The sequence below is a fragment of the Camelina sativa genome, chromosome 6, assembly GCF_000633955.1.
Source record: "Camelina sativa cultivar DH55 chromosome 6, Cs, whole genome shotgun sequence".
Taxonomy (NCBI): Eukaryota; Viridiplantae; Streptophyta; class Magnoliopsida; order Brassicales; family Brassicaceae; genus Camelina; species Camelina sativa.
In genome coordinates this window covers 871,576-883,995 of record NC_025690.1, presented here as the reverse complement: position 1 = coordinate 883,995, position 12,420 = coordinate 871,576, and the positions used below count along the sequence as shown (strand labels likewise).

General features: G+C 32.5%; 4 protein-coding genes across 4 annotated transcripts; all 4 read right to left on the bottom strand.

Moving 5' to 3' along the window:
• Positions 1,178-2,051, bottom strand: LOC109133433 (defensin-like protein 10). Its single transcript, XM_019246547.1, has 2 exons — positions 1,944-2,051; positions 1,178-1,428 (listed from the first exon to the last, which is right to left on the bottom strand). Exons 1-2 carry the CDS (start codon positions 2,005-2,007, stop codon positions 1,271-1,273), a joined length of 222 nt encoding a protein of 73 aa, XP_019102092.1. The 5' UTR covers positions 2,008-2,051; the 3' UTR covers positions 1,178-1,270.
• LOC104789985 (defensin-like protein 1) lies at positions 8,517-9,222 on the bottom strand. Its single transcript, XM_010515671.2, has 2 exons — positions 9,065-9,222; positions 8,517-8,882 (listed from the first exon to the last, which is right to left on the bottom strand). Exons 1-2 carry the CDS (start codon positions 9,126-9,128, stop codon positions 8,713-8,715), a joined length of 234 nt encoding a protein of 77 aa, XP_010513973.1. The 5' UTR covers positions 9,129-9,222; the 3' UTR covers positions 8,517-8,712.
• LOC104789983 (defensin-like protein 2) lies at positions 10,050-10,793 on the bottom strand. The gene is made up of 2 exons (XM_010515670.2): positions 10,638-10,793; positions 10,050-10,281 (listed from the first exon to the last, which is right to left on the bottom strand). The coding sequence occupies exons 1-2, from the start codon at positions 10,699-10,701 to the stop codon at positions 10,112-10,114; spliced, it is 234 nt and encodes a 77-aa protein (XP_010513972.1). The 5' UTR covers positions 10,702-10,793; the 3' UTR covers positions 10,050-10,111.
• Positions 11,627-12,414, bottom strand: LOC104789984 (defensin-like protein 2). The gene is made up of 2 exons (XM_019246588.1): positions 12,295-12,414; positions 11,627-12,048 (listed from the first exon to the last, which is right to left on the bottom strand). Exons 1-2 carry the CDS (start codon positions 12,356-12,358, stop codon positions 11,879-11,881), a joined length of 234 nt encoding a protein of 77 aa, XP_019102133.1. The 5' UTR covers positions 12,359-12,414; the 3' UTR covers positions 11,627-11,878.

The following is a 12,420-nucleotide window of genomic DNA, read 5'->3' as shown; positions in this document are numbered from 1 at the left end:
TTGTGTAGGAAGAAGAAGTGTTGTTGGTGGCACTATATATTATTAAGTCTTTTAATTCACCATTATCTTACTTATTATTTTAAATTTGTTTCTAAAAATCAACTCTTAGAAATTAACCTATCATATCCTTCCTTTTGACATGTGTTTTCTAAGAAAAATAAACTTTGAATTCACCATTATCTATTTCATTTGATTAAATTATGTTATTATATTCAGAAAATATCTAAGAAACATATTTTATCATTTAAAGGTAATAGATTAATTTAAAAACTCAGATTCTCTTATGCTAAAAGTAGCTTCAAGATAGAAAGCATTCCAATATATGTCATATAGTTCTATAATGTATAAATGTATTTTAATAAACATAAATCGTATGAAATTATTATTATATTATCTTAAGATATTCTTCTAATTCAAGTAGATTCTATTGCCTTGTGCTTTTAAATTAGTGTTCATTTACATATTTAACTATATTTTTTTCTCTTTTTTATTGGCTTTGTTTTCATTAAAAAAAGAAAACTAAGATCAAATAAATTTATGATAAACCTTATCTTATATTTAATTTAAGAACTATCTTAAATTCAAATACACAATTAAGATTTTCATCTAATTATATTATTATATAAAAATATATCTGAGAAATATATTTGTTCTTTTTATTTTATTAATTAAAACACTACGTATCAAAATACTTTATGTTAAATAACTTTAAGATATAAAACATTCTAACAAGATATATATATATATATATATATATGTCTACTATATATATATATATATATATATATATCTACTATATTTTAGGTCCTTACACTTTAAAAATAGTATTCATTTACATATTAAACTATTTTTTTTATTAAATGATATAAATGATATATAAGCGATCGATCTATTTTGATAGTTTTATGTTTTCTAATTATTTTTCAATAATTATTAGTTTTCAGAGAAGGATACGTTTTCAGAATGATGTTTTGTAGGATAAGTTAATTATTTGTAGTATACGTAATTAAGTAGGAGTGTTATATATGTAATTAATGAATCGTGTATTTTACATGGCGGATGATCTAAATATAAATAAAAAAATTTAAAGACAATACATAAACACTTAAATTCTTAACACAAAAAACAAACAACATTATTATATATACAAAAAAAAAACACATAACAAAAAGTGCCTTTCAAGATTATTATATTTCTGTCGAAACTAGAAAACGATAAAAGAGAGTATAAATTTAAATGTTCATTTTTCGATAAATGATTAATTGGTGAATTAGCAAGCTTTGGAGCAGTAGCAACGGAGACTATTGCATCGACCGCTTGTAAAACCTTCGCTGGGGCAAGCTTTGGCACAGGTCTGTGAGTTGAGACAAACTCCTTGGAATTTGCTACTTGGTGACTCGCATGTTCTTGCTTCCACAGGACCCATTCCTAAATCACATACCCACCATAATTAAGAACCATGCACATCTTTTATTTTACTATAATCGAAACTTATAAGTTTCTTTGTTGCATGCATATTACCCACTAGAAACATGCATGGGTTAAACTAATTAAAATTAGAGAAACATGCATGGGTTAAATATATATGTGGATCATTCTTCATGCTCATATAGGTATATGCATAAAATTATTAGAGAAACATGCATGGGTTAAATATATATGTGGATCATTCTTCATGCTCATATAGGTATATGCATAAAATTATTAGAGAAACATGCATGGGTTAAATATATATGTGGATCATTCTTCATGCTCATATTTGTATATGCATAATATTATTAGTCCCAGAGACGGCCATAAGATATGTTAGGCCAGGCCACATAGTGACATAGAATTGAGTATTTCATTTCTTTGTTGCATGCATATTTTTTTTTTTGTTAAGTGGATGCATGCATATTACCCACAAGTATATATCAAATGACATAATGTTTATAATTATGAACCTGTTGCAAAGAGGAGCATGAACGAGAGGAGAAGGGCTGAGACCAAACGCAGAGAGAGCTTCATTTTTAAAGAGACAAAGCTAATAAGATTTGAGAGGATCAAGAAGAAGAAGACGATGGCACTATATAAAGGGAATGAATTCTTTTGTTGGTAAAAGGAATCGTAGTTTATGGCCGTACCAAAAATAGAAACTAAACGTGAACCAGTTAAACTTTTACCCAAAGGTACAGTCCTAATTAAGGGTTGACCAGTCAATTTAATAATCAAATTATTTATAAGTATTAAGTTTATAACACTAGAGAAATATGATTATAAACGTAGAAGAATGCATAATTGCTAGCAAAGCCCAATATCGGTAATGATCAATTGATCATAAAACGTTCCTATTTATTTTTTACTTTTTATTTTGTGGTCAACTCGACGATTATATTAGATATGTGGTTTGAAACATCAAGTGATTACAGACAAGCCATAACAGACTCCTTCACAAAAAACCTTCCCCCTGAAACCTATATGCTGAACTAGACTGAACAAAACCATTTGTCTGAACATGGTTTGTCAAAATAACCAATAATTACTATACCAACAAATTCCTGCTAAGCGAAACTAGACAGAGGATACAACTCTCTCATTTTCAAAAACATGATGCATCCAATTAGAAAACCCAGAAGCTACATAAGATTGAAGCCTACAGTCACTTGTGACACTGCAAGCGATGAGATGAGGTTCTCTATTAGTTTTCGCAGATTCTAATTCAAAACCCCATTGCACAAAACATACCAACAACCTTCGGATTTCACCTGATTCATAAGGGAATGATGGCCAGGCTTTCGGTCTAAGGACACACTTTACGATAGTAAGGTCCCCCATTGCACAAAACGTTCCTATTTATTTAAAAGCTACATAATGAGATATTGATTTATGATTAAACCAACCCTCCAAATCTTTTTATATGGAAAATGGAGGATGTATTACTTAGGTGGATATATTGGTTCTTTGATTTTAATGGATTTGGAAATCCAAACAAAAATCATGTGTTATTCAATTATTGATTTTAAAATACTTATCAAAATTATGTGGTATTGGTTATATGATTTACAAATACTTGTCAAAATATCATGTTATTCATTTAATGATCTATTTTTGGATTTCAAAATCCACATTATGTTTTAAATGGATTTGAATGTGTTATTGGATTTCAAACTTTTGTGTTATTGGTTACATGATTTACAAATACTTGTCAAAATATCATATTATTCATTTAATTATTTGTTTTTGGATTTCAAAATCCACAATGTGTTTTGAGTGGATTTAAAAGTGTAAAATAAAAGGATTCAAATCCAAAGATAAAAAAGGTTATTTCAAAATCCATATGTTTTTATTTTCATTATTTACAATTCTATATGGATATAGAAATCACATTTTTTATCTTTGGATTTAAATCCTTCTATTTTACACTTTTAAATCTACTCAAATCCATTTAAAGCATAATGTGCTTATAAATTTCTATTACAAAAACTTTTTTTTTCACAACTGTGTTTTATTAATATATATATATAAAGTCAAGTAAGACAAGCCTAAAGTAGAAAAACCAAAATAAACAAGTTTAAGTAAATGAGTCAAATAAGGCGAGAGTTCAAGGGCACAATTAAGGAAACTTTTCACTGAAGATTGAAGCGAGAGCAATGTATATCAGAGAGACATGTGGCAGTAGAGAAACATGTTTGATGACACGTGGGAAGTCGAAGAGTTTGAAGTCTCACGATCACCGGCAAGACAAGTGTTGTAATGCAGAAAAACATCAAATCCGGCCGAAATCACCCGAAAAATTCACTAAGAATTCTCGATCTACACTCAGAAAGAAAGGCAAATTCCAATTTGCTGAGAATATGACTACACCTAAAGAAAATATTTTTCATCTTCGTATACAAAGTTCACGCTTTTTCAACACTTTTGGTTAGTTCAGGATTTATTTTTCCTATATGTAGTAGATTTAATTTGATGTGTGTAATGAGAATATCATGACTCATGAGCAAGGTGTGTGGCAATAACAACGCCGGAGGAGTCCGTCACAACTACCATCGGGGAAACCTTCGGTGCGGCAAACGTTAGCGCCGTTGTCTTCACTCAGGCACGGTCCATCGAAATTTTGGCTCCTCGACCCACACATCCTTGCCTCCACCGTGACCGGAATCATCCCTGAAAATCATATAAACCATAATCAATTCTCTTAGTTATATAACCAAATGTCGAATAAGAAAAAAGCAAGACACTGTATATATTGCTTCAAATAAATAATCATAGAATAATCTGAGTAACATCATAAAATCTACTATAGTTAATATATATATATATATATATATATATATAAAAACAGAATATAACCAAATGAAAAGTTACAACACGTAGACGCATATTTGTTATGTAGATAAGTACATGCATATTTGACATGAGAATGAATAATGAACCTGTAGAAGTGAGGAGCATGAATGATAGGAGAACGGCTAAAGATTAAACGCAAAGAAAACTTCATTTTGAAAGAGAAATATTCAAATGTTTGGAGATATATATACTCAAAGTTCTCTTTTGAGCTATTGGGGAAGAAGAAGGTGCACAATAACACTATTTAAGCCGAATGATCAAGAAATTAAACAGATTTGACAGTCATGTTCTTTGAGAGATAAAAACAGTGTACAGCATATATAAAAACTAAACTAACTAGCTAACCCATAATTAATTAGGTACGTGAGGAAACCTCCCAGTTTAAAACTTTTTTAAAAACTTTTTTTTCAAATTTCCAATATGTTTATGTGTTCGGTTATTTTTTAGGAGATTTACTTATATGTTATACATTTTACGTAATATTATCAGAATCTACAACAAAAAAATTATTACTAGAATATTTTGGGTATTTTCAAATTATCCAGCGTGTCCTTGTTTTATGTTACCAGAAAAAACGTAACTACAAAAATGTCATTACCACGTCAGACGCCACGTCAGAAATCGCTGACGTGTATTAAATAACTCAGCCGTAACGCATTACAGAGGTAACGACGGCTAAGTTATAGGTATGTTGCAGCTGATTTATGGAAAAAACATTTGAGTAAGAGCGGACGACTGACTTAGAGCATAACTCAGCCAAGCGTTACGGCTGACTTATTAAAATCTGACGGCTGAGGTTGCACTTGATGGTTGAGTTGTCAAAATTTTGGCTGAATTATCACTACGACATGGCTGAATTAATTTTTTTCGCGTGGCTGAGTTATGGAAAACGGATGATTTATGAGATGTAGTTACGGCTGAGTTATGGTTAAAACTATAACTCAGTCGTGATAGGCTGACTTATCCTACAACTCGGCCATTTCACGGCTGACTAATGTAGCAAAATATTAATTACTAGAATATTATTCAGTTATGACTGACTTATTAAACGATACGGGTGAGTTACATATTTTCAGTTGATGAAGCGGCTGAATTTGGCTGCCATTTTTTTGCTTTTTAATTAATGTAATGTTATTCATGTTGTGACTGAGTTATCATTTGTTTGATGGCTGAGTTTTATTTAGGCTGAGTTATAATTTGTTTGATGGCTGACTTGCCACGTCAGGCGCATCATCCATGTCAGCATTCCATGTCATCATCTTTCTTCTTCGGAAATACGAAACATCGTTCCTTCGACTCTTGTTCTTACATGGTTTTTACCTTCTTATTCACCTAGTTCTTCTACTTCTTCTTCACTTTCTTCTTCACCTTCTTCTTCACCTTGTTCTTCTACTTCTTCTTCACCTTGTTCTTCATTTTCTTTCATAGATCCAGTTCTGATACTAATTGTTTCCGGTAATTGGGTAAAGAAACAAAGAGATGTATTTAACACCGACGATAGAGGGTGTATAGTTGTGCAGATATATGGAGGCACAACATACGACAAGCTTGTGGAGCTTGTTCTTGAAGACTACGGATTGGACGTGTTTAGCCATGAGCTAAACGCATGCTCTCGATGTAAACAAGTTGGGCACAATGCGAAAACTTGTCCGATGCAGTATTATTGTAATACATTTGTTTTATTTTGTGCAATAACTCAGGCGTCAAGCATTATAACTCAGCCGTCATATTAATCGACGAGACCTTTCGTTTTCCCGTAAATACTGTAACTCAACCGTCAAGTAATATAAATCAACTGTTTGCTTTCAGATTATTTCTTGTGATAACTCAGCCACAAAACATTATAACTCAGCCGTCATATGAATCGACGAGTCATTTCGTCTTCCCGTAAATACTATAACTCAGCCATTAAGTTTTTTTTTTTCGGGTTGTGACGTGGAAAATCGAAAATGATGTGTATTTTAATTTGCTGATGTGTATTTTTTTATTTTTTAATCAAAATCGAAAAACTAAATTCAAGGGGTAAATTATAATTACACCCAAGACACTAAACATTTGAGCAATTTTTAAAAAATTGTTAGATATTAGGAATAAATAAACTTTTGGATAACATTTGAGTAATTCTTTCATTTTGAAATTCTACAAAATATTAGTACTAAATATTAGTACTGGATAAAAAAGTAATCTTTTCAAAATATATGATATACAAAATATATAGAACTAGCTAGTTTTTCAAAGTTAATCCGTTTTTCTTAGTCCAGACTCCAAAAGGACTCGTTCACCTACGTACCAGTCAAACTTATATTTCCGACCTGATTTTAAAAACCTTGCAAAAAGGAATTATCATCTTGAGAAAAAGCATGTCAAGAATTTCATACAGAAAATGAGAACGAATATACACTAATATATCAATATAAAGGCAACATGCGTAAGTCTATTTACTCACTAAAAAATATTTGGCTTTAACAAAACAATAGATAAAACAACTTACTCGAATTCAGACATTGATCATAATGATTGATACTAGCTATACTATATGTTAATGGAAAAACTCTTATGGGTAATCGACATCAAAATAAATATCACATCGAAAATTTCAACTTGGGAAATAGCTAGGCTGACTGAATTACTACTTTAGTTGTATTAAAATTAGTAGTTAAAAGTATGAAGCAGTTATATATTGTGCATGTAGACTTAGACATTTTCATGCATGAGTAAAATGGACACTTCTGAAAACTATTAAATTAAGCTATTTGAATGAGAGTCTCATGATTTTCTGTACCTCTCTCTCTTTTAGAGAGAGAGAATGTTTGGTTGGGAGTTGTGGATTGGCTCTTTGGGATGAGTTAGAAGCAATTAAAGCAATTGATGGTATAATTCATATGCCGATGCTGGTTGGATAGAGGTAGTTTGTTTGTTTTGCAGGTTCAATGGCGGAAGCTTTTAGATAAATAAAAAAAACCTTGAAGATTGAAAAGCTGTTAATCGAAGATGAAGAAGTTTTTCAGATTGTGCTAAGTGGAGTCTTATTCTCATCAACCTAAACTGGGATCTTGCCTTTAAATCTTTGGGCAAAGAGTGAGATCGGTCGTGCAGTCAGTTTTCCGGCAATTTTGGCTGGAATAGTTGCTTTCCGGCGACACAGCAACTGCCGGAGATCAGAGATTTCTACTCCTTCGTCTTTCCACATGTCTTCCTACATGTTCTCCAATAGCCATGTGTTATGTGTTGTATTTGAGCTTTCCATATCCAAGGGTTATCTTCTTGGGCTTTTGTTTATTGGGTTTGTATTGTAGACTTGGTTATTTTGGCTTGTAATGTTGGCCTGTTAAACTAGGCTTCAATCACTAAAAGACACTCTTGTGAAAAGAAAAAAAGAATGAGAGTCTCATTGATGAATCATCAAAAGCTCTGCCTCGGTAGTGTTTTCTTACTGAAAACAAACGTTCACCAAGTTTTTTATATGGTTTTGTGTAAGTTACGAAGTTTTCCCTAATTACATTTAGGAGAGTGTATCCAAGTTGACATTTTATTACCAAAGCTCCCCTTTGGGTTTTACGAAACCATTGGTGAACCAAGAACCTAATTAAATAAACCCACCTGACCAACCAAAACAGTAGGCATTTAGCCCTTATAGCGAGGTATCAAACAGTTAACTTTTTTTTTTCCTCTTTTTCGGCAGACTTAAAAATCATTTATCATAACTAAACGAACGATTACTAAACTTCACAAAGACAAACCAAATCAACTCTCTTTTTTTAAAAACAAAAGTTGTGTCATGAACGCACTTTATAATTTGTTTTAGTATTTTCTACAGCTACGTTTATGTTTTATTTAACAATACGTTTACTACAAGCAGTACATGTGTCTAGTTCTAGTACAACACCAAAGACACGTGTGGTAAGTAGCTTTTTTTTGTTGTTGTTGCCAAGTGTGGTAAGTAGCTAACGCTCCATTTTGTTACTTTGCACTAAGTAAGAAAGATAAGTCGTCATTCCATATAATATTCACTTGGTTTGTTATTTAACGACATACTTTTTGATTAACCAATCTAAGTTAATAGTACTAATGTTCCGGAATATTCATCAGCGCAAATAATTCTATTTAATGATTCTCTAATTCCTATGAGTCGATAGTACCCTATCTGATTTTATTCGTCGCATTAATGTGATTTACATTGTAGATCAAAATAGATTCAAATCCTTAATAAATAAAAAGCCATTAGTCGATTTAACATTACATTAAGATCGGAAACACAAACCAGATACTTATTTTAGAACACACCACACGCTCACATGTACTGTACGACATGGTACAGTACGAAAGATTAGATAAGAAAGAAGAAGCTGACGGTGGATCGAAGATGGATTTATGAGAATCGATGGATCAGCAATGTCTGGTGCAGAAGCAACGACGACGGAATCCACGGCATTTACCTCCGGAGAAGCCTTCGTTGTGGCACACGTTTCCGCAGTTGTGTCTGCTCACACATGGACCCCTGAACCTATGGCTCTTTGACTCACATGTTCGTGCCTCCACCGTGACCGGACCCATCCCTAGAGAATATTAACATACACAAGAAGTATGAGTTTTGCTTTAGAATAAGTAAGAGAAAGTTGCGACCAACCATAAATATAATAATATATTACGATGACCAAAATGACGAATAAAATACATAATTACGTAAATAGTCGCATGAATATGTAAAAAGGTAGATATTAGGTTATGAGTAATGAACCTGTAGCGACGAATAGCATGAACATGAGGAGAACAGCTGAGATCAAACGCATAGAGAGCTTCATTTTGAGACAGAGAGAGACAAGAGATATAGAAACAATCAAACAAGTGGTGAAGGTGCCAGTGAGGGAAGGTGGCACTATATAAAGGGGATGGAAAGGTATAAGAACGCTCGAGATAATTACATTTATTTAATTTACAAAATAATAGAACTTGTAGGAAAAGAAAACGAATATCTTTTTGTTCCATTATTTTTGGCCACTGAGGTGTGACGACGACTTGTCGTTTCTTTCTTCTTTTTAGTTTCACGCTTTTTCATATTTTGGATTAATTCTTTTTTGGAACTTTGCCGATAGATTTGCTTTACCGACACACTGTAGTAAATGTAATTTTTTGGTCTTTGGTAATAATAAATAACAGTGACAAGACACGCTGAGAGTTCGAAGCAAAAATTATTTTATTAAAGAAGAAAACTAAAACATATGGTAGTAAATGAACATCAAAAAGCGTTTTTCAATTGTTTTTAGTAAAAAACGCACTATGATCACCATTCAAGTTTTCTATTTTATAATTGAGTTAGTGAGATTGTCAGATAACGAAGAGCGCACACTGACCGTAGCCATGTCAAAAAGTAAAACCAAGTGAACAAGTGAGGTAGTAAATGATGGATCTTTTAACTAGCATGAAAATTCTGGCTTACTTGCAACAATGTGATTATATAACATCCATGTACATGTACTGGTTACCAGATTATAGATTCGAATCCTTTATTAAAGAGAAAAGCCATTATAGTTTACTTAACGTTACATTTAAACTGGAAACACACAAAACCAAATACTTATTCAAGAACATACTAAACACACACATGCACAGTACGACATGGTACTATACAAAAGATTAGACAGAAAGAAGAGAAAGAAAACACGAAAGTGGATGGAAGATCGAGTTATGAGAATGGATAAATCAGCAATGCCTGGTGNGATTAGACAGAAAGAAGAGAAAGAAAACACGAAAGTGGATGGAAGATCGAGTTATGAGAATGGATAAATCAGCAATGTCTGGTGCAGAAGCAACGACGACGGAATCCACGACAATTGCCTCCTGAAAAGCCTTCATTGTGGCACACGTTTCTGCAGTTTGTTTCGCTGAAGCATTTACCCTTGAACCTATGGCTCTTTGACTCACAAGTGCGTGCCTCCACCGTGACTGGACCCATCCCTAGAGAGCCAGAAAAAACTTAGTTTAGTACAATAGTACAATATCTTAGTTTCATGTTCTCATGCATGTTGCATACTACTTAATCTTTAGAGTTCAATTTATACATGAATTTGAATATAATCGCTAGTTAAGATCCCCAGTACTTAATAAATTAAAAAATCGCATAATGGAAATGTAATCATTATTTTCTTAAACAAAAACCACTTAAAATATGAGCATCGTCACAAGAACAATCGATATTAACCACAAATATATATATATATATATATATATATATAAAATGTGTTATCATAAACAAATGACGAATAAAGAAGAGATGGGTAGCAAAGTTAGATATTAGGTAATGAGTAACGAACCTGTGGCGACAAATATCATGAACAAGACAAGAACGGCTGAGATCAAACGTATAGAGAGCTTCATTTTTAGAGAGATAGAGAGAAAAGTTGTGTAAGAGAAAGACAGCGTTGGCTTTGGCTAGAAGTGTTAAGTGTGTGGTTTACTAATGAGGAAGATGGCACTATATAAAGGGACTAAAGAGGTATAACAACAATGAGATAATTGATTAGTATATTAGATAGTTGCATTTTAAAGTTTTTTTTTAGATATTTTGGGTAAATATCGTCTTTATCTTTGGAGTATTTATTTGAATTTTTAAAACAGTCCTGTCATTTGTAAATATCGTCTTTTTTTTTTTTGCTTTTTCACATTTTCTTTGCTTTTTAATTTTGTCGATTTGTATTCTGCTTTACAGATGCTGCCATAAACGTAAATTTTGGTCCTTAATGCAAGTGACACGACGCACAGAGAACTCCTACCGTTTCGACAAGTCATCCTCGAGTCAATAAGCTAAATATTATTCAAAAAAAAATCGTATACAAAATAAAAATAGACAGAATATTGTGGAATCCACAATAATAGTGGCCACATCAAAAGTAACGACAAGTGGAGTAGCCAAGCATACTCGAGTCGAGTTTTTTTTGGTACCTAAATGAAAAAGATTACTAGCTAATTGTATAAACTTAACATTTGGTATTTTCGTATATTCACTGTAACAAAAGAACTAAGATTTGTGTTATCAGACAAAAAAAAAAGGTAAAATTGTTAGGAAGTTATACTTTGTTACTCCTTGCCATTATGTTACTCCACAAATTACATCCACAAGAGTAAAATTTTGTATTGTCACTCCAAGCTTCGTTCTCTAGAGATGGTACGTATAGGTTCTGGCATTCACAAATAGATGTTCAATGTTTTTTTTTAAATTCATCAGAATTCTCTTCAATGTGGAAATATGAAACTGATGCGTCAAATAATTCTCAAAACGAAATGTATATCATACTTGCAACAATGGGTTTAACTTGTAGATAAAGGTTATTAGAACATATAGATTCGAATACTTTAACTACTAGAACAAAAACCAATAGGTTTTTTAACATTACATTAAAATCGGAAACACACGAACCAAAGACTTATTCGAGAACACACACACACACACACATGTACGGTACGGCCATGGTACCGTACGGAAGATTAGATGAGAAAGAAGTAACACACACGACGATGGATCGAAGATTTTAAGTTATGAGAATCGATGGATCGTTCAGCATTGTCTGGTGCAGAAGCAACGACGACGGAGTCCACGACAATCACCTCCGTCAAAACCTTCGTTGTGGCACACGTTTGCGCAGTTTGTTTCGCTGAGGCATGTACCCTTGAACCTATGGCTCTGTGACTCACAAGTGCGTGCCTCCACAGTGACTGGACCCATTCCTAGACAACATTAGCTCTTCGTTTACACCATAGCTAGCTTAGTTTCATGTATCTCATGCTTGATACATAGTATTAATTAACTTTCGAAGTGACTACAGTGAACTATTATAAAAGTTGCTTTGCTAAATAAACCACAAGAACTATCGATAGAAACCATAAATAAGACGTACGTAGGCTATCTGTGTGCAAATGATATATTAGATTTTTTTTTGTTGAAAATGAGATATTAGATTATACGAAACAAACCTGTGGCGACAAAAATCATGAACATGATGAGAACAGCTGAGATCAAACGCATAGAGAGCTTCATTTTCAGAGAGATAGAGAGACTAAATATTTTTTAGAGTTTGCTCAAAAAAAAAAAAAAAAAAA

Excerpts from the sequence above, each read along its gene's own strand:
- LOC104789985 (XM_010515671.2), bottom strand. The coding sequence starts at position 9,128 with ATGAAGCTCTCTATGCGTTTGATCTCAGCTGTTCTCCTCATGTTCATG. Across the intron at positions 8,883-9,064 it reads CATGCTATTCGTCGCTACAG|GGATGGGTCCGGTCACGGTG; the intron begins GTTCATTACTCA and ends AATATTCTCTAG.
- LOC104789984 (XM_019246588.1), bottom strand. The coding sequence starts at position 12,358 with ATGAAGCTCTCTATGCGTTTGATCTCAGCTGTTCTCATCATGTTCATG. Across the intron at positions 12,049-12,294 it reads CATGATTTTTGTCGCCACAG|GAATGGGTCCAGTCACTGTG; the intron begins GTTTGTTTCGTA and ends AATGTTGTCTAG.
- LOC104789983 (XM_010515670.2), bottom strand. The coding sequence starts at position 10,701 with ATGAAGCTCTCTATACGTTTGATCTCAGCCGTTCTTGTCTTGTTCATG. Across the intron at positions 10,282-10,637 it reads CATGATATTTGTCGCCACAG|GGATGGGTCCAGTCACGGTG; the intron begins GTTCGTTACTCA and ends CTGGCTCTCTAG.
- LOC109133433 (XM_019246547.1), bottom strand. The coding sequence starts at position 2,007 with ATGAAGCTCTCTCTGCGTTTGGTCTCAGCCCTTCTCCTCTCGTTCATG. Across the intron at positions 1,429-1,943 it reads CATGCTCCTCTTTGCAACAG|GAATGGGTCCTGTGGAAGCA; the intron begins GTTCATAATTAT and ends TATGTGATTTAG.